General features: G+C 43.8%; 1 protein-coding gene across 4 annotated transcripts in view; it reads right to left on the reverse strand.

The window, feature by feature from the left end:
• Positions 1 to 23,455, reverse strand: part of ST3GAL3 (ST3 beta-galactoside alpha-2,3-sialyltransferase 3) — a 333,313-nt gene that overhangs the window by 162,578 nt on the left and 147,280 nt on the right. For 3 of the 4 annotated variants that reach the window (XM_026651916.1, XM_029911606.1, XM_026651915.2), the window contains one exon: positions 2,133 to 2,225. The exons of the other annotated variant lie outside the window; for it this stretch is intronic. In XM_026651916.1, the coding sequence (XP_026507701.1) occupies positions 2,133 to 2,225 (93 nt within the window). The remainder of the gene's footprint in view (positions 1 to 2,132; positions 2,226 to 23,455) is intronic. 4 annotated transcript variants of the gene reach the window in all.

Here is a 23,455-nt window from a genome sequence, read left to right on the forward strand (position 1 = left end):
CTGACGAGTTTTCCGAAACACCTGAGGTAGGAGCGGTAAGGGAAGAAAGGCATAGCTCAAGGTGGTCTGCCTGGGGAGAACGAGAGCATCGACCTAACAGCATAGTCCTAGAGCTCCTCTGCACCAATATATGTTGCTGTTCTTGTTCATTCAAAGGGCAAAAAGATCCCGAGTGGGGGAGCACATTGAACGAGGAAGCTATCTACTACCAAGTCATGCGATCAATGGCAAAATGCCTGCTGAGGGTGTCCACCAACACATTCGATAAGCTGCTGACAGGCTGATTCAATACCTGATACACCATTCCACAGGGCGACTGCTTCTACACATAGGGGACTGATTTCGCCCCTCCCTGTTTGTTGGTGTAAAAGAGGGTTGTCTTGTCGTCTGACATTATGTGGACATGTTGGGACAGATGAATTGTAAACAAACCTTGCAAGCTTCTTGGATTAGCCAGGGTGCCAGAAGGTTGATGTGCATCCCGGTCTTTAGGGATCTCCAAGTGCTCTGTGCCATATGGCTGTCCATGTGGGCCCACCAGTAAGACAGAAGCGTCTGTAACGATCACCTTGCCTGGCAAGAACGATAGGAAGGGGACGCCTACATGTACCTGATGGGAATACTTCCACCACTTCAGGGTAGAGGTGACTCGAAGAAATTCTTGTTATGGTATTATACTGTGTTTGGTCTGGAGCGCCGTCTGAAGGCAATCTAGGTGGAGTCAGGTGACTAGGGTAATGTAAGTACCTGAAGCCATGTGCCCCAGGAGGGAAAAACAAGCTCTGACTGGAGCTTGAGGGTTGTACACAACCTGATCTATTAGGTTGCTTATGGTTGTTGATGTCCCTTGATAGGTAAATTGTCACCATGACAGTGGCCCCTATGAAGTCTATAGTCCACAGTGGAGCAAAGACAGACTTTTCCAGTTCACACTGACTCCTAGAGAGGAAAGTAGCTGAAGCACTGATGAGGTTGACTTATAGGCTTCCTGACGTGTCTTGGCAATGAGAAGCCAATCGTCAAGATGGGGAAAATGAAGAAGACATTCTGTCTGAAATGAGCTGCTGTTACCAGAAAGACCTTGGTAAAGACACTGGGGGCAGTGGCAAGGCCGAATGGGAATACCCTGTATTGAAACTATTCAGGGTTCTCCATGAATCTGAGACAATGCCATCACATTGAGAGCTGTGAGCCATATGCCATTTTCCAGCGATGGGATTATTTATGCCAGAGTGACCATGCGAAATCTCATTTTACAAATAAAGCTGCACTTGTAGTTTCAATGGAGTTGCACCTGCTTACACCAGCAGTGAATTTGGCACTGAGCCTACACTCTTTGTTGATCTACTACTTGCCTCATTGAAGATACCGTACTGTATAGTCATGGGGTGAAATCCTGGCCCGACTGAAGTCAATGGCAAAACCCCATTGATTTCCATAAAGCCAGGATTTTACAAGGGGCTTTATGTTCCAGTTTCCAGCGGAACTAGAATAGCAAAATAAAGCAGCAACCATCTACAAGACAAGCTACCTACGAGTTGCATACTGAGGTTCCCCTGAGACCTCTTCCACTTGGTTCCCCACAAACTCAGCTCAATTCCAGTCTCGTCACTCAGGCTCCTTTACTAGCATACAATCAAACTAAGCTTGAGTTGATCAGGCTCAAGCATAGGGGGTGGGTACACAGTATATCACACATCCAAAGCTACACAGCAAACCTCTTCCTTTATATACATTTATACATTACATTGCATTTACTATACATTGCATCACATGTTCTGGCATCGGCTTGGTCGCTTTGTAAGAACCAATCCATGTACAACACACGTTGTCCATGCACGACTTGCTCTTTACTTCATCTTACATTCCAGGTTTATTGGATTCATTATTATCTTGTCAACTGTAAATGGTTCCCTGGGTATCCCCCCTTATCTTAGCCAGTACAGATATTCTGTTCCCAACCTGCTGATCATTTCTGGGGAGACAGGATTAGGGAGGTAAATGGGAGGCCTCACTCACAGCCAATTACTCGTGTCAAGCCAGGCCTACAGAGAATCCTGCATGCAAAGGGGGAAGACAGTTTGGGAAGAGCAGGGCTGTCAATTACAAACACTGGGGAACTGATCACTTACTTTGGGAAGATGGAAGTCATGAGCGCTGATGCATACCCAGGTTTGCAAACTCCCTCAGAGAAATTTGCATACTTTGATGCTAGTTCTGGAGGCCTGTGGAAAAAAGGATGAGAGTCAAGACTTTCCAGGGTATGTAAATGCTGAGTGTGTCACCCTGATCCTTTTGTTATTTAAATCTTTTCCTTAACAGTGCTTCTCCAAAACAGCTATGAAGAATCTTAACAGAAACAAAAGGTTTCTTGTTTGTTTTTTACACTAATATGGGAGAATATCAAACCACCGTGGGGTCAGAAATATCTGAAACACCACTAAATCACTACTTCTATTGCGGGACTTCAAACTCTTAGGAAGGTGACGCTCCAGGAAGGAATTAAAGCTATCCAGATACTATTTTAGATGGCTGCCTCTCCAAAAGGAAGTGAAGACTAAAAGGTAACAGAGAACCACTTGTTCAGGCTATTTTTCTACTACACCTCTACCTCGATATAACGCCGTCCTCGGGAGCCAAAAAATCTTACCGCGTTATAGGTGAAACCGCGTTATACTGAACTTGCTTTGATCCGCCAGAGCGCGCAGCCCTGCCCCCCGGAGCACTGCTTTACCGCGTTATCAGAATTTGTGTTCTATCGGGTGGCGTTATATCGGGGCAGAGGTGTACTTGCTAGAAGTAAGATGTCAGTGGAAGTGGAACTTACAGGACAAGTTTCAAACATTTTAATTAAATTACAAAGCAGATTTCTACTAGCCTACTGCCATCAGCCACTGTTTAGACTTGAAAGGGGATGGAACCTTTGGGCAGCCAAATAGACAGAGCTGCCCTTGTTCTATTGGGAAGTGGCCTAATAGCACAGCCGGTCAAGGGCCGAGCAGTGACTCCAGATACAGAAGCCTAAAGAAAAGAGCAGTAACTGACACACAGTCTAAGTGGTTAAAGCTTGGCACTCGGAGAGAGGAGATTTGAGTCTAGTACACAACTTTACCACAGACTTACTGTGTGACCTTGAGCAAACCTCTCTGTGCCTCTGCTCCCCATCCGCAAAATGGAGATAATACTACTCATCCATATTACAGATATATTGCAAGGCATAAATCATTAATGGAGATACCTAGATGCAAGCCACTACACAAAAATTATTATTCCAAACAAAAAACTGATGAGAAATGGTCCTACAGCACTAGAGATATACTGCACCATTGATAGCAACTATTCAACAATGACATTTTGATAAGGTTCTAAAATAGTAGCGAGAGAAGGCGAGTAGTGTGGATCCATGCAGACAGTCCTCTCAAAGAATCTCAGTTACCACCAGAACTGTTCTTTCTTCTCCAAGCATTGCCTACATGGATCCCGCCTCTAGTTATTTTGTCCTCCCACACCTGTTGGCATTGGGATCTGATGTATTCATTTAGATTGAATATGCAGATCCAAAGAGTTAAAGGTGTTAACATGACCAGTCACTATCAACACTGAACAGTTTTAAACAAGGTTAAGGGACCACAGGCTACTTAGTACCACAGCAAATACATTAAAAATCCTTTTAACCTTTTATTAAAGACCGGGGGTGGAGGAGGAAAAACAGTTAAAGCATTTGAAATGTAAAGTATTAATTAATGCTTTCATTTTAATAACATTCCTTGTTCTCTTTCCCTTCCAAGAGAGTCTGTCAAACATGGAGGGTTTTCCTTCTAAAGTCTCTTAAGATGGCAATAACTATCCTTTTTGGGGAAAAGAGAAGACGTTAATTAAAACAGGCTGGAGCTGTTGTTGTTAAAGTCTGATCCTGTTTCCTAGAAGACAAAACAAGACAAACACACACAAAAGAAGGAGAGAAAAGACCAGCAGAGATAGAAAATAAAGCTTCTGTCCCTGATATTGACTAGCTTGCAACCTCACTGCCGGAGAAACACAGGCCCAGCCCACAGTCTTACCAGCCACTCCGAGACCTAGCAAACTGGTATCAGCATCAGGCTGTTTAGGATATTGCATTTAGCTGCCTTTTTCTGATCACAGGCTCACAGCAGTGTTGCAAAATATACAGTCTAGGCTGACTAAGCCAGACGGAAAAAAGAGGAGAGGAATGAGAAGAAATAAGGTGGGGAAGGAAAAGAAGACATAAATAGGGCACAGTGGGGAGATTGGGGGGGAGAAGTGGGTATATGTGAGTGAGAGACAAGAGAAAGTCTCACATCACAGGTGGTATGTAAGATTTAGATGGAGCAGGTGGCGATGTCATCTGGGCTCCCTCTCTCTGACCGAGTCTGATCAGGACATCTTTCAGGATTAGCATGAAGACGGTCCCGGGTCCAAGGAGACAGTAGGGATGGCAGCCATGATGATAAAGCTGGCTCCAGCAATTATTGGCAGACAGATGCTTCTTCTGCTAATTTTTCCCCAAAGTCTTTTCTTTTTAAGAACCCCAGAAAGGAGTGTTGGGCAGAATACTCCATCCTCTCATTATTTTGACCTCCAATAGACAAATTTTAAACACACCAATTTTGGTTCATTGATTTCCATTCCTCTACTCCTCTTGTTTACCAATCATCTTAACACAGTCCTTGAGTGGAATCAGTACAGCCCTTTCTGTTCGGACTAATTCAGTCTGTCTCTTTTGTGTGTCTTTTCTCATCAATATTTGTTGTGATCACTTATTGTGGCACTTTATGAACTTTCTCTCACTTTTTACAGTTGAACAATTAGTGGAAATTTGTAGGCCCATTTATCACAACATAATCTCTCTCATGGCAAGGGAACACCCATATGTGCTACAAAATCTGCATTATAAGGAACAGCTTCCTTCTGTTGATTTAATAAGAGCTATTTACATCTAAGCAATGTAGTTTATACACGTTTGGGAATAGATGGGAGTTGGAGAAAAGGAAAAGTTATTCCTACTTGGGAATTTCCTTTCTTAGAACCTTCATAGGCTCGCGGTTAAGGCACAGGCTGAAGATTCTGGAGATATGGGGACAATTCTCAGATCTGCCAGATCTTAATTCTCATTACTTTATCCATCTGTTCCTCATCTATACAGTGAAAGTAATAATACTTCCTTTCGCAGTCTTGTCTATTTATGTTGTAAACTCTTCAGAGTAGGGACTATCCTTGCTATGTCTGTGTGCAGGGCCCAGCACAACAGGGTCCCTCTCCTGCTTGGTGCTACTATCATACAAAGGAAAACAGTAAAGGTGGGATTTTAAAAAGTGCCTAAGGAGTTAGCAGCACAAGTCCCACTGTGACTTTCAATGGGGTTTGTGTTCTTCACTTCCTTAGGTGATTTTGAAAAATCTCACCCTAACTAAATCATTGAGTCACCAAGACTGCTGGCTCCTGTCAAACAGAGAGCAGTACTACTAATAAATAATGATGATTATGTGGACTTGGACCGTGCCATCCAATCAAGGAACTCAAAGTAGTTTACAAACATCAAATAACTCAGGCACTACTGTGAGAGAGGTAAATATTTTACATATACAGAAAGAGGCTCTTTTTAACTCAAAAGACCCCAGAACCACTAAAATGCAGTTGGGAGTTGGAGCATGATATGTCAGTCAGCCAGACCACAGCACACTGTAAAGTGTGTAAGGATGTGTGTATGTATAGGAAAGAGGGTAAAATTTTAGATACACCAGGCAAACTCTAACTCTGAAGTGACATTGGATCTTTACTGTCTGAACAGTGAAGTACTGACAGGACAGAAAGCCCCTCAATTTGTTAAGGTTTTCTCCAACAGACCCTGGCATCATAAACTGCATAATGTAGAATTCACTTATGTCAGTAGAAAAAGCGGAGTCATCCCTGCCAGGATTTGAACCTGGCATTCCAGGGAGTCCAGGTATTCCAAACCTATGGCTGAGACTGCTAATCTGCTGTTTCCGGTTTACTGTAATACTATATTAATCTGCTATTCACACCATGGTCTGTTGGTGGTGGTAGAGACTTTCAATGAGTTCAGTTATAATGAGTGGTTCTCCCCTGGCCAGGGTGTGAGACAAGGTGTATTTTGTCCCCAAGCCTCTTTAACATATGTGCAGAATTTATGGATGTGAATCATGGGAAGTTAATGCTTCTGACAAGAAAACTGAAGCTTTTGAAATGTGGTGCTAGCAAAGATTCTAAGGTATCTCCTGGATGAAAAACCGAAAAATGCCTACATTATAAATATTACTGGAGAGAAAACAGATGGAAACTTACGTACTTTGGTCACACTAGGAGTAGATATGGAAATAACCTGAAGAAAGTTACTATGGAAGGAATGGTGGAGGGTCATGACAGTAGGGGTCAACCAGTGAAAAGATGGATGGATGGATGGTGTGCACTGGGTCTCTGGAAAGTTAGTAATGGATTGAGAAGACGTCTCGCAATTCTGTCATGTAATAGTAGTAGGCATCCTTCAGTCTCGAGAGACCGTGGGTATGCACCCCAAGAGGTAAAGAATTTACTCAGTTGGCTTTTTGGCAGCCGCAAACATGGCTGAAGAGACCCACTTGAGAGAAACAATCTCTGCCGCATCTGTCACATTTAAAGGTGACGTTTCGACCTTTGGGCTCTGCCTTCTGCAAGCTCTTTTCTCCTCTGCTAAACTGGACGGCTTCCGCTCAGAACTCCAGACACCTTTGTTAAGCTTTTGTTTCCAAAGGCTGTGGTCTTGAGTGTGATCTTCCCATTTGTCCACATCCATGTCCATTTCTTTAAGGCCTCGCTTGCACACATCCTTGAAACACAATTTTGGGCATCCTTTGGGTCTTTTACTAGATGCCAGTTCGCCGTAGAGGATGTCCTTTGGTATGTACCCATCATTCATTCAGCACACATGCCCAAGCCAGCAGAGGTGTCTCTGTTTGAGGAGTGTTTGTATGCTGGCCCTCTTGAGCACCTCAGTGTTGGTGACTCTGTCCCTACAGGAGATTCCAAAGATCTGATGAAGGCAACGCATATGAAAGCTGTGGAGCCTCTTTTCCTGATGAGAGTATAAGGTCCCTGTCTCACTCCCATACAAAAGTGTGCTGATCACACACGCTCCATACACACAGATCGTTGTGTGTTCTGTCAGTTTGTTGTTTTGCCATAACCTCTTGTCTAGACATTGTTGACATCTACTCCTAGTGTGACCAAAGTACGTAAGTTTCCATCTGTTGATTTCTGACATCAGTTTTCTCTCCAATAATATTTATAATGTAGGCATTTTTCGGTTTTTCATCCAGGAGATACCTTAGAATCTTTGCTAGCACCACATTTCAAAAGCTTCAGTTTTCTTCTTGTCAGAAGCATTAGCTTCCCATGATTCACATCCATAACAATGCGGATGTTGAGTTTGGTTTCAAGTGAAAGGTTGACTGCAATAGTGGACCCCTGGTATGTTAACTCGTTCAGCATTTCACATTCACAGTTGTTGATCTTGATGGAGGGTGCTTCCTCAACTCCTTGGCACATTATGTTCATCTTTTTTAGGCTTATAGTAAGCCCGAAGTATTGGCAAGCTTTGGAAAACTGTCCATTAGGCTTTGAAGATGAGCTTCTGTGTGGGGTGTCACTGCTGTGTCATCAGCAAAGAGGAGGTGTTGGATAAGGGCCTCCTGAGTTTTGTGAGTCTTGCAAGATTGAACAGCTTTCCATCAGATCTTGCATGTAAGTAGAGTCCCTCAGTTCAGTAACCAAAAGCTTGTTTCAGTAGCAGAGAGGAGAAGATCCCAAACAGAGTTGGGGCAAGTACACGGCCTTGCTTAACTCTGCTATGAATCTGGAAAGCCTCAGACACTGAGCTGTCATATTGGAGACTGTGCCGTACATCTTTTCATGGAAGGATCGAATCATGCTTAAGAGCTTGGGGGGACATCCAATCTTTTCTAGAAGCATGAATAGTCCACTTCTACTGACAAAGTCAAAAGCCTTTGTGAGATCAATGAAGGCTATGTAGAGGGGCTTCTTTTGTTCTCTGCATTTCTCTTGTAGTTATCTCAGCGAGAAGATCATGTCGATAGTAGACCTTTCTGCTCTGAAAGCCGCACTGTGATTCAGGACAGATTCTGTCTGCAAGGCTCTGAAGTCTGTTCAGGGCAACTCAGGCAAAGGCTTTTCCCATAATGCTAAGAAGGGAAATGCCACGATAGTTCTTACAGTCGCTCTTGTCACCCTTGTTTTTATAGAGAGAGTGATGATGTTGGCATCTCTCATTTCTTGTGGTACTTCGCCTTCTTTCCAGCACAGACAGAGCAATCATGAAGATGTTGCAGTAGAATAGGTTTTCCACATTTATGACCTCGGATGGTATGCAGTCTTTTCCAGGGGCTTTTCCATTGGGGAGGCCATCTATGGCAAAGCTAAGCTCCTCGACAGTTGGTTCATCGTTGAGTTGGTTCATAAAAGGTAGGCTTTCGGTGGCGCTGATGGCTGCGTCCGTAACAATATTTTCACAAGAGTAAAGCTCAGAGTAGTGTTCTACCCAGCGATCCATCTGCTTGGTGCGGTCGTTGATTGTTTCCCCGGTTGTTGATTTCAATGGGGCTGTCTTTTTTTAAGTTGGACCCACGGCTTTCTTGATCACGTCATACATGTTTCTGAAGTTGCCTCCATCAGCTGCTACTTGGATGCTTACACATAAGTGCAGCCAATAGTCATTGGCGCAGCGTCGAGCAGTTTGTTGTACCTTGGTTCTTGCCACTCTCGGTGCTTGTAAGGCTTTTTCATTTGGGTCTTTCTTGTAGTTGGTTTGGGCTATGCACTGGCCTCTATGACTGGTGTCAACACACTGGAATATGCCGTCAAACCAGTTGTTGGTCTTGTTTCCTTCTTCCCAAAGGCTGACAGAGCTGCATCGTAGATTGTGTTCTTCAGTTGCTCCCATTTCAGCTGGGCGCTTGTGACACAATCACTGGTGTCAAGGGCTTGTTGTAGTATGTTCTTGTACTCCTGTGACTTTTCTTGGTCCGCTATGGCACTGATGTTAATACGAGGACATTTTTTTTACTTTAGATCTGTATATTTTCTTTGGTTTAAGTCTGACCTTGCTGCATACCAGAGAGTGGTCTGTGTCGCAATCAGCACTTTGATAATTGCAGGTAATGAGGAGGATGTTAAGGTTGGTACGCCTTGTGATAAGATCCACTTGGTGCCAGTGGCCAGATCTGGGATGTTTCCAAGACACTTTGTGTTGTGGCTTTGTCTGGAAGAATGAGTTTGTTACACAGAGATTGTAATAGGAACAAAATTCTAGCAGTCTCTGACCATTTCCATTCATCTTACCAGTACCATGTTGACCAAGACAGCTGGTCCATGCTTCATGATCAACTCCCACCCTTGCATTAAAGTCCCCTAGCAGGAAAACATATTTGTGTTCTGGAATCTTGCTGATGGTGGTGTTCAACTGGTCGCAGAACTGGTCCTTGAGGTCAGAAGATGAAGAGAGTGTTGGGGCATAAACACTCACAAGGTTGACTGGGCCCTCAGATGTGAACAAGCATAGTGCCAAAATTCTTTCTGATCCATCTGTAGGTGGCTCAACCATCCCCAGAAGGGAGCTCTTGATGGCAAATACCACTCCGCGCTCTCGCGTTTCTTCTGCACTTATCCCCTGCCAGAAAAATGTGTCTTTTTCTCTGAGAGATCTGCTTGATACTAGCTGTGTTTCTTGGAGGGATGCGATATCCATATTGAGTTGTTTCAGCTCATCACTGACCATGACAGTTTCACATGCATTGTTGATCTGTTCAAGATGCTCAGATAATACAGTTGTCATGGTGCGAACGTTCCCGCTCTCTATCTTTAAGGATGTTTTCTTTCTTTTACTTGATTTGCCAGGTGCATTGGTTACAGTCCACTTGTCAAATTATAAAACTCTAAGCTCCAAGCACCCACTGCAGCAGGCAGACTGCGGCGGCTATTGTCTGGGGGCTGTCCAGTTTTATGGAGGGCGGTGGTTGTCCAGTGAGATATGATGATCTCTCCCACCGTCGGAGACAGCCGCTGGCGCTTAACTCTACAGCAATTGTGTAAGAGCTTAGAATTCTGTCATGATATCGGTGATATTCAGGCATGAATAAATGAATTGACCTTTTTTATGCTACCCTCAATTATACAGGAATTGTATGACTTGCCCAGTTTCAAACACTGAATCAATGAGAAGCAGGAATTTATCCTAGAGTCTTGATTAAAATCCCTGCACTAACTACTGAGTAACAGTGTCTCCTGAACTAGTACTACCTACTTCCTCCTTGTCTCACACATAGGCACTATAATACCTGCCTCTGGACCACTACCAAACACTGTCAGCAAAGTTGACATGAAATTGAAAGCAACTGGAATATATCTGAAGCCACCATGGCAGAGAGTCATTACTGGCATACAGTTTGAGTAGCTAACGACTGACATAACTATTTAAGCCACAGTGATCAACTTGAAAATGATCCCAGAATTCCCACAAAAATCCCCTTCCCACAAAACATTCAGATTTTCCCCCATGCTGCTTCTATACTGTTGCCTTCATTATCAAATTAAAATGCCATCATCCACACAATCCCTGTAAAAGAATAATAGGCTGAAGTGTTCAGTGCATTTGACTCATGTACGGTGGCCAGTGGGTACAGTGCAGCGGATGTTTGAGCTGTCAATTAGGAAAACCACAAAAATATCCAGAACTGCTGATGCCTGAGGGGCAAAGCAGTTAACATTTCTCAGCAGTCATAAAACTCACGTTCCAGAGCGCCAGAGGCAGAACAGCACTCATAAGCCAACCGCAGCTGCTATCTCAAATCATTTAGCACTTGTTTATCTCCCCGACTCTACTCACATTGGGCTAGCCTTTTACAGAGCCCTTGAAATGGGAATTTTACATTTTAATCCCATTTGGGGACATTTTTATTAGACCGCATTAACATCAGTCACCACAGCTTTCAAATTTTAAGAAACTGTTACAAAGATGCTCATAGACAGCATTAGAAATAATTATCAAACACAAAACGTGGGCCATGTCAAAGAAACATCCTGGAGTAAGATTGTATGACTGCTGTCCCTCAGTCCCCTTGAGACCTCCACAAAAGTGAGATATGTATCCCATGAGGTTATCCAAGTGAATACCATTTAACTATATAAACGTGTTCTAGGATTTTTCAACAAGATCCAAAATCCTGGCACAGAATTAAAGCCTTTGCTTCAATCAGAGTACAGTCCTTCCTCTATAAAAAGAAGCTGTACAAGAGGGCAGGGAGTACACACGTAATTCATCAATTGAATTCACACACAGTTATCTGGTTTAAATCTGGGTGACATCAGTAACCAGACAGCTACATAACAAAAGCATGCACTGATTACTAGATGAGTAAGAGCATTAAAATGAACAAACAGGTACCTCCTCTGGGATGACCTTACACTTAGAGGTAACTTCTGAATCAGTTGCTTCTTTGAAGATCAAACATGGATTTCCTTTCTTCTGTCATTATTTTCCTTTGCTATGAAAGGAAGATATGGCCTCATTCACAGAGCACTTTATAAGATGGCCTTTATGAGGCAGCAGAAAACATGGTGCATGGTATTATCTGAGCTTACTATTTTTTGCTACTTGCTTTAAAATCTTGTCTATTATCTACACTTAGGAGATGCTTATGTTCACCATCTGTCAACAATGCAGACTTTGCTTAGAAAATTGGATTAAAAATGCTCAAGATAACCATATCCAGATTCATATATTGCAAGGCCAAAGGGACCATTGTGATCATCTAGTCTGACCTCCTGTGTAACACCGGCCAGAGAACTGCCCTATAAGAATTCCAAGAGCAGATCTTTCAGAAAAACGTCCAATCTTGATTTTAAAATGGTCACGGATGGAGACGCCACCATGATCCTTGGTAAACTGGTTCCAAAGGTTAACTACTCTCAGGCTAGGTCTACACTACAGCGGGGTTCCGACCTAAGATACGCAACTTCAGCTACGTGAATACCGTAGCTGAAGTTGCGTATTTTAGGTCGGCTTACCTGGTGGTGAGGACGGGGGAAAGCCGACCGCTGCCGCGCTGCCGCCGACTCCGCTGCCGCCTCTTGTTGAGGTGGATTTCCGGAGTCGACAGCAGAGCGATCAGGGATCGATTTTACCGCGTCCTCACGAGACGCGGTAAGTCGATCCCCGATAAACCGATTGCTACCCGCCGGATCGGCGGGTAGTGAAGACGTAGCCTAACTGTCAAAAATTTAGGCCTTATATCCAGTCTGAATTTGTCTAGCTTCAACTTCCAGCCATTAGATTGTGTTATACCTTTCGCTGCTAGATTGCAGAGCCCATTATTAAATATGTGTTCACCATATACATACTTATTAGGGCTGTCAAGTGATTAGAAACATTAATTGCGATTAATCGCACTGTTAATAATAGAATACCATTTATTTAAATATTTTTGATGTTTTCTACATTTTCAAATATATTGATTTCAATTACAACACAGAATACAAAGTGTACAGTGCTCACTTTATATTTTTGATTACAAATATTTGTACTGTTTTTCAATTCACCTAATACAAGTACAGTAGTGCAATCTCTTTATCATGAAAGTTGAACTTACAAATGTATTATGTACAAAAAATAACTGCATTCAAAAATAAAACAATGTAAAACTTTACAGCCTACAAGTACACTCAGTCCTATTTCTTCTTCAGCCAATCAAGTTTGTTTAAGTTTGCAGGAGATAATGCTGCCCGCTTCTTGTTCATAACGTCACCTGAAAGTGAGAACAGGCTTTCGCATGGCGCTGTTGCAGCCGGCGTCGCAAGATATTTATGTGCCAGATGCGCTAAAGATTCATATATCCCTTTATGCTTCAGCCACCATTCCAGAGGACATGCGTCCATGCTGATGACAGGTTCTGCTCGATAACATTCCAAAGCAATGCGGACCAACACACGCTCATTTTCATAATCTGAGTCAGATGCCACCAGCTGAAGGTCGATTTTCTTTTTTGGTGGTTCAGGTTCTGTAGTTTCTGCATCGAAGTGTTCCTCTTTAAGACTTCTGAACGCATGCCCCACACCTCATCCTTCTCAGATTTTGGAAGGCACTTCAGATTCTTAAACCTTGGGTCGAGTGCTGTAGCTATCTTTAGAAATCTCACATTGGTACCTTCTTTGTGTTTTGTCAAATCTGCAGTGAAAGTGTTCTTAATATGAACCACATGTTCTTGGGTCATCATCTGAGACTGCTATAACATGAAATATATGGCAGAATGCAGGTAAAACAGAGCCAGAGACATATGATTCTCTCCCAAGGAGTTCAGTCACAAATTTAATTAACACATTGCTTTTTTAACGAGCGTCATCAGCATGGAAGCACATCCTCTGAAATGGTGGCCAGCATGAAGGGGCATACGAATGTTTAGCATATCTGGCACATAAATACCTGGCAATGCTGGCTACAAAAGTCCCATGCGGACTCCTGTTCTCAGTTTCTGGTGACATTGTAAATAAGAAGCGGGCAGCATTATCTCCTGTAAATGTAAACAAACTTGTTTGTCTTAGCAATTGGCTGAAGAAGAAATAGGACTGAGTGGACTTGTAGGCTCTAAAGTTTCACATTGTTTTGTTTTTGAGTGCAGTCAATTTTTCATCACAAATACAGACCTTCTCACCATAATTCATGCCTTTGTCATCTCTAAGTTACATGACTGCAATGCCATCTACATAGGACTGCACTCTACATCAGTTTTAACATTAGCAGCATAAAAAGCAAAATAAGGGAATTGTGTTTATAGGGACATTGAAAGTTGAGAAAGATGGCAGAAATAATTGACAAGAATTCTTCTGACAAAAAAAGGGAAAGGATGAAAAGGAGAGGTTACTCAACTTGTGCAGTAACTGGAGTTCTTCAAGATGCTTGTCCCTCAGGGGTGCTCCACTTCAGGTGAATTTATGCCCTGCACATTTAATCAGAAATTTTTGGTAGTGGTGCCCGTTTGTCCCACATGTGCTCCCCACACATCCACGTGCCCCATGCCAAGGCTATCGGGGCTACATGGGTGAACTGTCCTGAGTTCCTTCTTCACCACAAAGTCCCATAAGAGCAACTCTGAAGCAGAAGGGAAGGAGGACAGGTAGTGTAGCACCCACAGGGGGGGGACACCTCAAAGAACTCCAGTTACCGCACAAGGGGGACACTGCTCAGGAGTCACCTGAAGTGGAACAGTGGAGGACTCTAGGTAAGAATCTTAGATGGGCCCGTAGCAACACTTTCTCTCTGAAAAACACCATAAATGGGGGGTCGGCCATTAAAGCCCCCAATTCTCCCACCCTTAGGGGAGTGCTGATTGCTACCAGAAAGGCTGTCTTCACAGATAAATCTAGTAATGAACACATAGTTAGTGATTCAAACAGATGGTTCATAAGGCCATTAAGGCCTAGGTTCAGGCTCCAGCTAGGGGTAGGGTGTCCGATTTGTGGGAAGACATTTGACAAATCTCAAAGGAATCTTGCCATAGTTGAGTGAGCAAAGAGAGAAAAATCTCCTATGGATGTGTGAAAGACTGGTATTGCTGCTAAATGTACCCTAACACAATTCATAGAAAGACCTGATATCTTCAATTCCAACAACTAATCCAGTACCCCAGGAAGAGGAGAGTGAGTTGGGAAAATCTGATGGACTGTTACACCAAAGATGGTATCATTTCCATTTCTGGAGCGAACGTATTTCTTGTAGATTTTTTTTTTACTATTTAATAAACCTTGTAGTATATTTCAGCAACAAAACCTCTCTATCCCTGAGAACCATTGCTTGGAGCCACACAATATGTAAGCTGGGCTGAAGTGTTTGACCTGCTTCTTGAGTCAGTACGTAAGGAATGATCAGAAGCGTCCATGAAGGACGAGAGGCAAGACTGATGAGATAGGGATGCCAGACTTGTCTTGGCCACATTGGTGCAATTAGTATGACTCTGGCCCAATCCTGTTGAGAATCTTCAAGAGAAATGATGTTGATGGATACATGTAGAGATGTCCTTTTGTTCACGAGATGAGAAGTGTGACTCAGAGATAGGGGATCAAGACCTCCTATGGAGCAATATGTGATGCATTTTGCATTGGCTGCCCTGGCAAACAGATCAACCTACGGGAACCCCCAAGCTGGTAATATCATGTGAAGGACTCTGGAGTTTAGTTCCCATTCGTAATTTAGAGAGAAATGTCTGCTGAGGTCATCTGCCATGGTGTTTTGAATACCTGGGAGGTAAGAAGCTGAGATGACCTCATGTTTGGTTATGCACCAGTTCCAGAGTTTTCTTGCTTCAGCACAGAGAGATGGGACATGTGCTCCTCCCTGACAGTTGATATAATACATGCATGCCATCTTGCCTGTCACTATCTTTATTGACTTCTACTTGATAAGAGGTAGAAAGCGTAGGCAAGCATTTTTGACTGCCCTCAATTCCAAAAGGTTTATGTGGAGAAGCTGCTATTGTGGCGATCATTTGCTCTGTACCTTGGGAAGTGTCAGATAATGCCCCCCAACCAAAAAGCAAAGCATCTGATGTTATCATCGTGGTAGGGGGAAGCTGAACAAATGGAAAATCTGCACAGGTGTTGGTTGGGTCCTTCCACTAGCGTAGAACCCACTGGGGAACAGACAGTAACCTGCCTGGATTGTGTTTGCTGGGTTTATAAACCTTTAAAAGCCGTTCCTGTAGACCCTGGAGATGTAACCTGGCACGCTGCACTACAAAGACAATGTGGATATGTGTCCATCAGTTCAAGGCAATCTCTTACTGTAACTCAAGGGCTGCCCTGAATCCTTGAGATGAGGTTCACTGTGCTAGAAACCTGCTGGATGGTAGGTATGTTCTCCCTGTCAATGCATCCAGGGAAGTCCCTATGAAATCTAGATGCTGTAGTGGACTCAAAACAGACTTTTCAACATTGATTTGAAGGTCCAGACTGAAACAGAGAACATGTGATCTACAGACTCCAACATCTCCCAATAGGTTCTGCCCTTTATCAGCCAATTATCTACGTACGGGAAAACAATTACGCCCAAATGACCTAGGTGGGCAGCAACTACTGTCAAACTCTTTGAGAACATCCTGGGTGCCGAAGATAGCCCAAAAGGGAGCACCCTGTATTGGGTGTTTCCAACTCAACAGCAAACACTAAGACATCTCCTATGTGATGGGTGAACGGTGACATGAAAATGTGTCTTGTAGGTCAAGAGTCACGAACCAATCTCCTAATTCTAACGACGGAATTATTGCTGCCAGAGTCACCATCCTGAATTTTTGCTGTTTTACGTATCTGTTTAGTGACTTGAAGTGTGAGGCAAACCCACAGCCAAACGAGGGCTGCTTGCTCAGCTGCCCCTCAAACAACCGGCGTGAATAATCAGGCATGCTGGAACAACTCGTCTGCATTGACTTACCCTTCCAAGGGAGCCTGCAGTGACTCAGCCTTCAGGCATGCGGCAGCAGCCTACTCCCGAGCACAGCCTAGGTCAGATGACCCCCCAGGCCTAGATATTTCTTCTACCCCACCAGAGCTGCAAATCAGTCTGTGCAAAAGCACTACCTGACCAGGAATTCTCATGGTGCCTCCCAGGAGACTCTCTCGACTCCCAGCCTGCTCTTGATCCAGTTCCTGCCACAACCTTGCCCAAGCCCTGTTCCAGTCTCCTCCAGCCTTGTCCTTATCCTACTCTGACCTTGCTCCAGACCTTTTATCAACTCACTCCAGCCTTACCTCCTCCTCCTGACCCCCTTGGACACTCAGATTCTGACCACCCAGCTTCGCTCTTTGGCCTGCATGTGGTCTCTGACTACAGTATTGATTTGGGCCTGTCTGGGGCCTCTGATCTCAGTTCTGACCCCTGCTTGTCCCCAGAACCTGGTTCCAGTACTACCCTCAGCCCAGTCCCAACCCTATGCCTAGCTTCAACCTCCACTGCAACCACAAGGCCTGACTATCGGGAGGCAGCACCTAATGTGACGGCTAAAATTGGTCTCCACACTCCATTTTTTGGGTATAAATAAGTATTTTTAGTAGAATCTCCTTCCTCTGTGTTGTACAGGAACTGGTTCTATTGCTCCTAAATTTAACAGTGAGGTCACTTCTTGTTCTAATAATTGATGGTGAGAAAGGTTCCTGAGGAGGGACAGGGATGGGTAGGAGTGAGAGCCTTGAAATGGATAGTGTAACCAGAAGGTATGGATTCCAAATCTCATTTGTCTGATGTTGTATGCTGCCACGCATCCTGAAAATGTTAGAGGTGGCATCCAACTGGATGGCTGAGACTCTTGACCAGCCATCTTAACCATGACTTGGAGGAAATGGATGTCTGGGAGGATGTAGTTGTAGTTGATGGGAGGTTTTTTTTTTTGTTTGTTTGTTTTTTAAAGTACCGTGGTCTCTTGGCCAGGGGTTCAGAGGGTCTACGGTAGGTTGAATATGGGACTAGGAGTGCTCTTTGTGCTGTGTGAAATCTACTAAATCTCTTATTTACAAGAGTATAGATTCCGAGAGATCTCAGCGTGGCTCTCAAGTCCTTTAAAGAGTAAAGGGGCATCCGTTGAGTACGCAAAGAGCTTGCAATCATCAAAGGGGAGGTCTTCCATGGTACTTTGAACCTCTCTCAGAAAGCCTGACATCTGCAGCCAAGACGCTCTTCTCATGACCTCTGCAGCAGATACAGACTGTGCTACAGTATCTGCCGTATCTAAAGAGGCCTGGTGTGATGTCTGTGCTACAAGCTGACCCTCTTGACTAGTGGCTTAGAACTGATCACAGTATTCCTCTGGCAGATGCTCAATAAAGGAATTAAATTTGTTATAATTTATATAGTCATATTTGGCCAGGAGTGCCTGATGGTTCACCATTCTGACCTGAAGTGTGGCTGTAGTGTACGATTTGAGGCCAAAAGGATCGAGCCTCTTATGGTCCTTGGTGTATAGGGTGGACTCCGAGATATGTTGCCTGTCTCTTTCATTAACGGCCTCTACTACTAGGGAGTTCAGAGCTGGGTAAGAGAATAGAAACTCCAATTCCCTGGCAGGAATGCAATACTTTTTATTCACTCTTTTGCAGGTAGGTGATGTCGTAGCTGGGATTTGCCCAACGGTCATAGCGGGCTCCACAAGAGCTTCGTTCACTGGAATGGCAATTCTCATAGATGACGAGGTGTGTACGATATCCAAGGAGCTTATGGTGGGACTTCTGAACCTCTTCTAAGGGAATCTGAAGCATATCAGCAATTCGCTTCATCAGGACCGGAATCTGTCTGAATTCATCTGCCAGATAAGATGGTGGAGGCATGACAGCATTACCAGGTGAAGAGGAGGAAATATTTGTAAGAGATGTCACCTCCTTCTCTGCCCTTGCTTCTTGCTCCTCAAAAGGTCTCTTCCTCTGGCGCGGGTGGTAGTTAAAGGGGGTTGAGGAGAATGGACCCTTCTCTGCTCTCTCTGGTGGTGTGAAGACCTCATAGCAAATGCCCATGGATCCCTGCAAGGCCACTGAGGGAAGCCAAAAGGAAAAGGTGGAGGCATCCATCTGTGTTTTTCACAGGAGAGTGTCATTTGAGGTCTATCCTCTTGTAAAACATCAGTGTAGGAGGGAGACCGATGTGTTCTAAAACAGACAGGCACTAACAGCTGAGAATCGGAAGTCCTCTTCTACGTACTCCGGGGTAGGGGGGGAGTGGAGGAGGGTGAGGGAAGAGGGAGAAGCTGTTCAGCTTGAAAAGCAAATGAGGGCAAGCATGTGGGGGTTGGGACCGAGAGGATCTTGATGCCGACAAACCCCCAGCACTCCTTAATAGGGGAGACTCTGGCTCCAAAGTGTCAGGAATCAGGGCCTGCAGCAGAGCTAGTCTCCAGGCAGCCTCATCGGTAGAGCTGGCCTGCAGCATGGGCCTGATTCGCCACACAACCCAACAGGCTGCTGGGGCCAACAGGCTGGCTCCTAAGCCAACAGCAGCAGCAGCAGCAGCTCGCTGGCTTGTCAATGCTCATGCCCTATCTAGGTCTTGCTGCTCCTGCCTTGCACCCAGCCTTGTCTCTGTCCCGTCCCCGCCTTGAGCCCCCGCTCTGGTGACTGACTACAGCTCTGACTCCAGCCACTAGGCCTGCTGCCCGCCCTCATCCCAGTTATCTGACACAAAGAGATTGTCAAGTCCTTAGGGTACCTGATGCTTGCGGTACTGACAGTAACAAAGACTAGCCCAGGAGAGAGACTGTGGAGAGGAAACACAAAAGGTAAGTAACTATAAACTGTCTACCTAAATGCTAAATACAGAACAGGCACAGGTTACAGACTCCGTCTCAAGCTAAAGGTGGTTGACAAGGAACTGAGAGGGGTTCGCCACTGCAGTCTCACAGTCTCAGCATGGGGCAAGAAGATGTATGGAGCGCACATGCAGGCCGAATGGGCACAGCTACCAAATATTTCCAATCAAAGGGACAGGGCGCAAGCGCACCTGAAGTGGAGCACCTAGAGGGAAACTATTCGCAGAAGAACAAGTTGTTTTAGATAACATTTGCTGGTCTAAATGAAAACGATGAAATTCACTGAGCTTTCACAACCTCAGCTACTTAGGGCAGGAAGAGAGCAATGCTGAGATACAGAGTAAGATGACTTCTTATGATAATTTCGCAGAAGATTCAATGCAAGGACAGTTCCAGAAAACAACATGTGCTTTCCAAGGATCAAAACAGAAGCAGGGTTTTGTCAAGGTAAGTTTTAAATGTCCTAGTGATGGGTTTCAACCACTTCCCTAGGAAAACTGTTCCAGAGCCTCATGAATCTCACTGTCAGAAAGATTTTCCCTGATGTTTTACTTAAGTTTTGCTTTTGGCTTCATCCCATCACTCCTCCCACCATTCTACCATCGTACATATTTCACCTACATTCATGGTTTTTACAACCTTCACCACTTAATCATCACTTAGCCCAGCTACATGTATTTTTACCATTTATTTTTTCTTCCTAAATCAAACCCTATAGTCTTCTGGTCATTTGTGTGTCTCCTCTCTGCTGTGACAAAGTCAGACCTGACAGATATAAGAGTGTGGAAGCCAGATATGTCAGTTCCAAAATGGTGAAGGCCTTTTCCCCTATAAACTGAAAAGAGATTACCTCATGTTAATTAGACACACCTGAGGCCAATTAAGGGCTGCCAGTGATTTTTAAAGATTTCTTTCAAAACTCCTCTTCTGGTGAGAGGAAAAGAAGGGAGGAGAAGCAAGCTGCAGCAGGGAGAGAAGGTCTCTCCTGGATGGAAGGCTGTCTGTTCTCCTTATAGGAAGTTGACTGTTCTTTGGTAAAGGACTGGCTACCAGAAGCCAGCGTAATAAGACAACACCCTGGAAGGCGGCAGGGAAAGTTATTCCTTTTTGTGCTGAGTTTGGGGTTTTGTTGCTTTGCATTGGAGAACGACTCGGGCCTACCCTGAGGCCACCTTGTAAATATATTGAACAATCAACCAGAGTGAAGAACAGAAACCCAACAGAGTAGGATTGATTTACTCCAGGCCCCCACCTTCCGAGGGAGAAACTCCGAGGCCGACAAGGCGAAGGAGGTAACTTGCCACATTGCACTCCCTTCAATTTTCCAAGGTATTTCTGGTAATGAGGTACCCTAATAGTACACAATATTCCAGGTGTGGCCACAAGAGAAATATAAAGAGGAATTATCGTCTCCTTAGTCTATGACTAGATGCCTTATAGAAGAGTTTTCATTGCAGGATTTCAAAGTATTTTACACAAAGTGAAATATGCCTCAATAACCCTGGGAAGAAGGTATTCTCATTCTCATGTTACAGATGGGGAAACTGAGGCACAGAAAGGTGCAAAGTCTTACTTAAAGTTACACAACATATCATGTTCAGATCTTTGATAAACAAAACACTAGAGTCTGATCATTTCAATCACTTAAGGGTAACCTCTACTATGATACCCATAAAAATGAAACCAAGAAAATGTGTAAAGGACCCAAAAAGTGATTACTGACCCATGAAGCAATGCTCATGCCTAAGTTAAGATAATTGCATGATCTTATTATTATTATTCAGCCCTTCCTTTCATTTGTTACCTTCGATTTGATAAACTAATCAGATTGAGCACTTGAGTCTCCGATAAGGTACGTTTTCCGGTCCATTGATCATTTTCATGGCTCTTCCCTGAACCCGATCTAATTATTCAATTAATTTTTTTAATTTTTGAGAAGAGAACTGGACACAGTATTCCAATATCAGTTGCACCAGTGCCAAATACAGAGGTAATGTAACCTCCCTACTCAGACTCGATATTCCTGTTGGAACAGCCAAGGATCACATTAGCCTTTTAGCCACAGTGTTGCACTGGGAGCTCATGCTCAGCTGATGCTCGACCATGGCCCCAAGTCACTGTTTCCCAGGATGTAGGCCATGTTACAGGATGGGGGACTCTATTATTTCTTCCTAGCTTTCTCTACACCAAGGGGTTAGGTCAGCATAGCTACAGTACTCTAGGGTACAGATTTTTCACACCTCTGAACACTGTCGCTATCTCAATCTAAGTTTTAAGTGGCCAGGCCATATTAAAAATCAATATTTATGATCCAGAAACCTCCCTAGCTGTTTTTGCCCCAAAAATCTTGGATACAAGTTATCCAGATGGACTGATTTAAAAATGTCTGTCTTCAGTAGCTCCTGTTTAACATCCTCCTGAGTTACTACTGGAATAGAAAGTACTTACTGATCATCAAATGATCTGACTACATCATTTGGCTTTTTCCCAAATACAGAATAGAAATATTTATTAAACACTTTTACCTTTCTGCATTATTATTGACAACTGATGCACTTCCATCTAGTAGTGTTCCAATACCACTGTTAGAATTCCTTTTCTTGGTGATGTACTTAAACTACTTCTTATTGTCCTTAACTCTGCTAGCCACAGATTTCTTCTTGAGTCCTTTTGTTTCCCCTTTACATTTTCTACAATTCCTAGCTTCTAATTTATATTCATTGTTGTCAACCTCCCCTTTGTTATATGTTTTTTATTGCTGTTTTCACTTACCCTCTCTGAGCCAACCTAGTTTTTTAACCAGTGTAGTCTTCTCTCTTGAATGTGGAATCGTGTTTTTGGGGCATCTAATAAAATGTTCTTAAAACAGTTCCCGATTATCATCACATAAAATGGTTACCTCCTTTCTGTAACTGTTGTTCTTTGAGATGTGCTGCACGTGTCTGTTCCATTGTACATGTGTACAGTCATCGGAGAACTTTTTCCCACAGTGGTACCTATCAGGGTGGCTCGAATGCCCTATGTTGCCATGTGCCACTGCATGCCAGTATAAGAAGGTGGAGCCACTCCCGATCTCCCTCAGTCCCTTCTTACCGGGTAGACTCTAGTAGCGAGGGGAAGGAGGGTGGTCGTGGAATGGACATATGCAACACATCACAAAGAATAAGAGTTACAGAAAGGTAGGTAATTCATTTTTCTTCTTCAAGTGATTATAAATCTATTCCACTGCAGGTGAATCACAAGCAGATTAACGTGGAGGTGGGCTCAGAGTCTACCTAAACAGCAGCTGAAAAACAATCCATCCAAAACTGGCATCATTCCTGAACTGATGGGAAATGGTAAAATGAGCAGTAAAAGTGTGAAATTATGGTCGGGCTGCTGCCTTACAAATGTCTTTAATAGAACTTGTCCCACCAAACTGCTGAAGCCACTTGCACTCTAGTCAAATGAGCCAATGCTCTTGGAGGGTGGTGTGATATTAGCTAACTGGCAGCACAACCGAATGCAAGAGGAAATCTTCTGAGTGGAAACCACTTTGCCCTTTGCCCTGTCTGCAATCCTGACAAATAACTGCGCTGAGGATCAAAATAGTCTGATGTGGTCCAACTAGAAGGCCAATGTTCTCCTTACATCTGGTGAATCAAGCTTTTGCTCATCTGGGCTCTACTCTGCTCTGGCCTCAACTGGAGTATTGTGTCCAGTTCTGGGCACCGCATTTCAAGAAAGATGTGGAGAAATTGGAAAGGGTCCAGAGAAGAGCAACAAGAATGATTAAAGGTCTTGAGAACATGACCTATGAAGGAAGGCTGAAAGAATTGGGTTTGTTTAGTTTGGAAAAGAGAAGACTGAGAGGGGACATGATAGCAGTTTTCAGGTATCTAAAAGGGTGTCATAAGGAGGAGGGAGAAAACTTGTTCACCTTAGCCTCTAAGGATACAACAAGAAGCAATGGGCTTAAACTGCAGCAAGGGAGGTCTAGGTTGGACATTAGGAAAAAGTTCCTAATTGTCAGGGTGGTTAAACACTGGAATAAACTGCCTAGGGAGGTTGTGGAATCTCCATCTCTGGAGATATTTAAGAGTAGGTTAGAT

This window comes from Terrapene carolina, unplaced genomic scaffold, assembly GCF_002925995.2.
Source record: "Terrapene carolina triunguis isolate 2854851 unplaced genomic scaffold, T_m_triunguis-2.0 Scaffold110, whole genome shotgun sequence".
NCBI classification, from domain to species: Eukaryota; Metazoa; Chordata; order Testudines; family Emydidae; genus Terrapene; species Terrapene triunguis.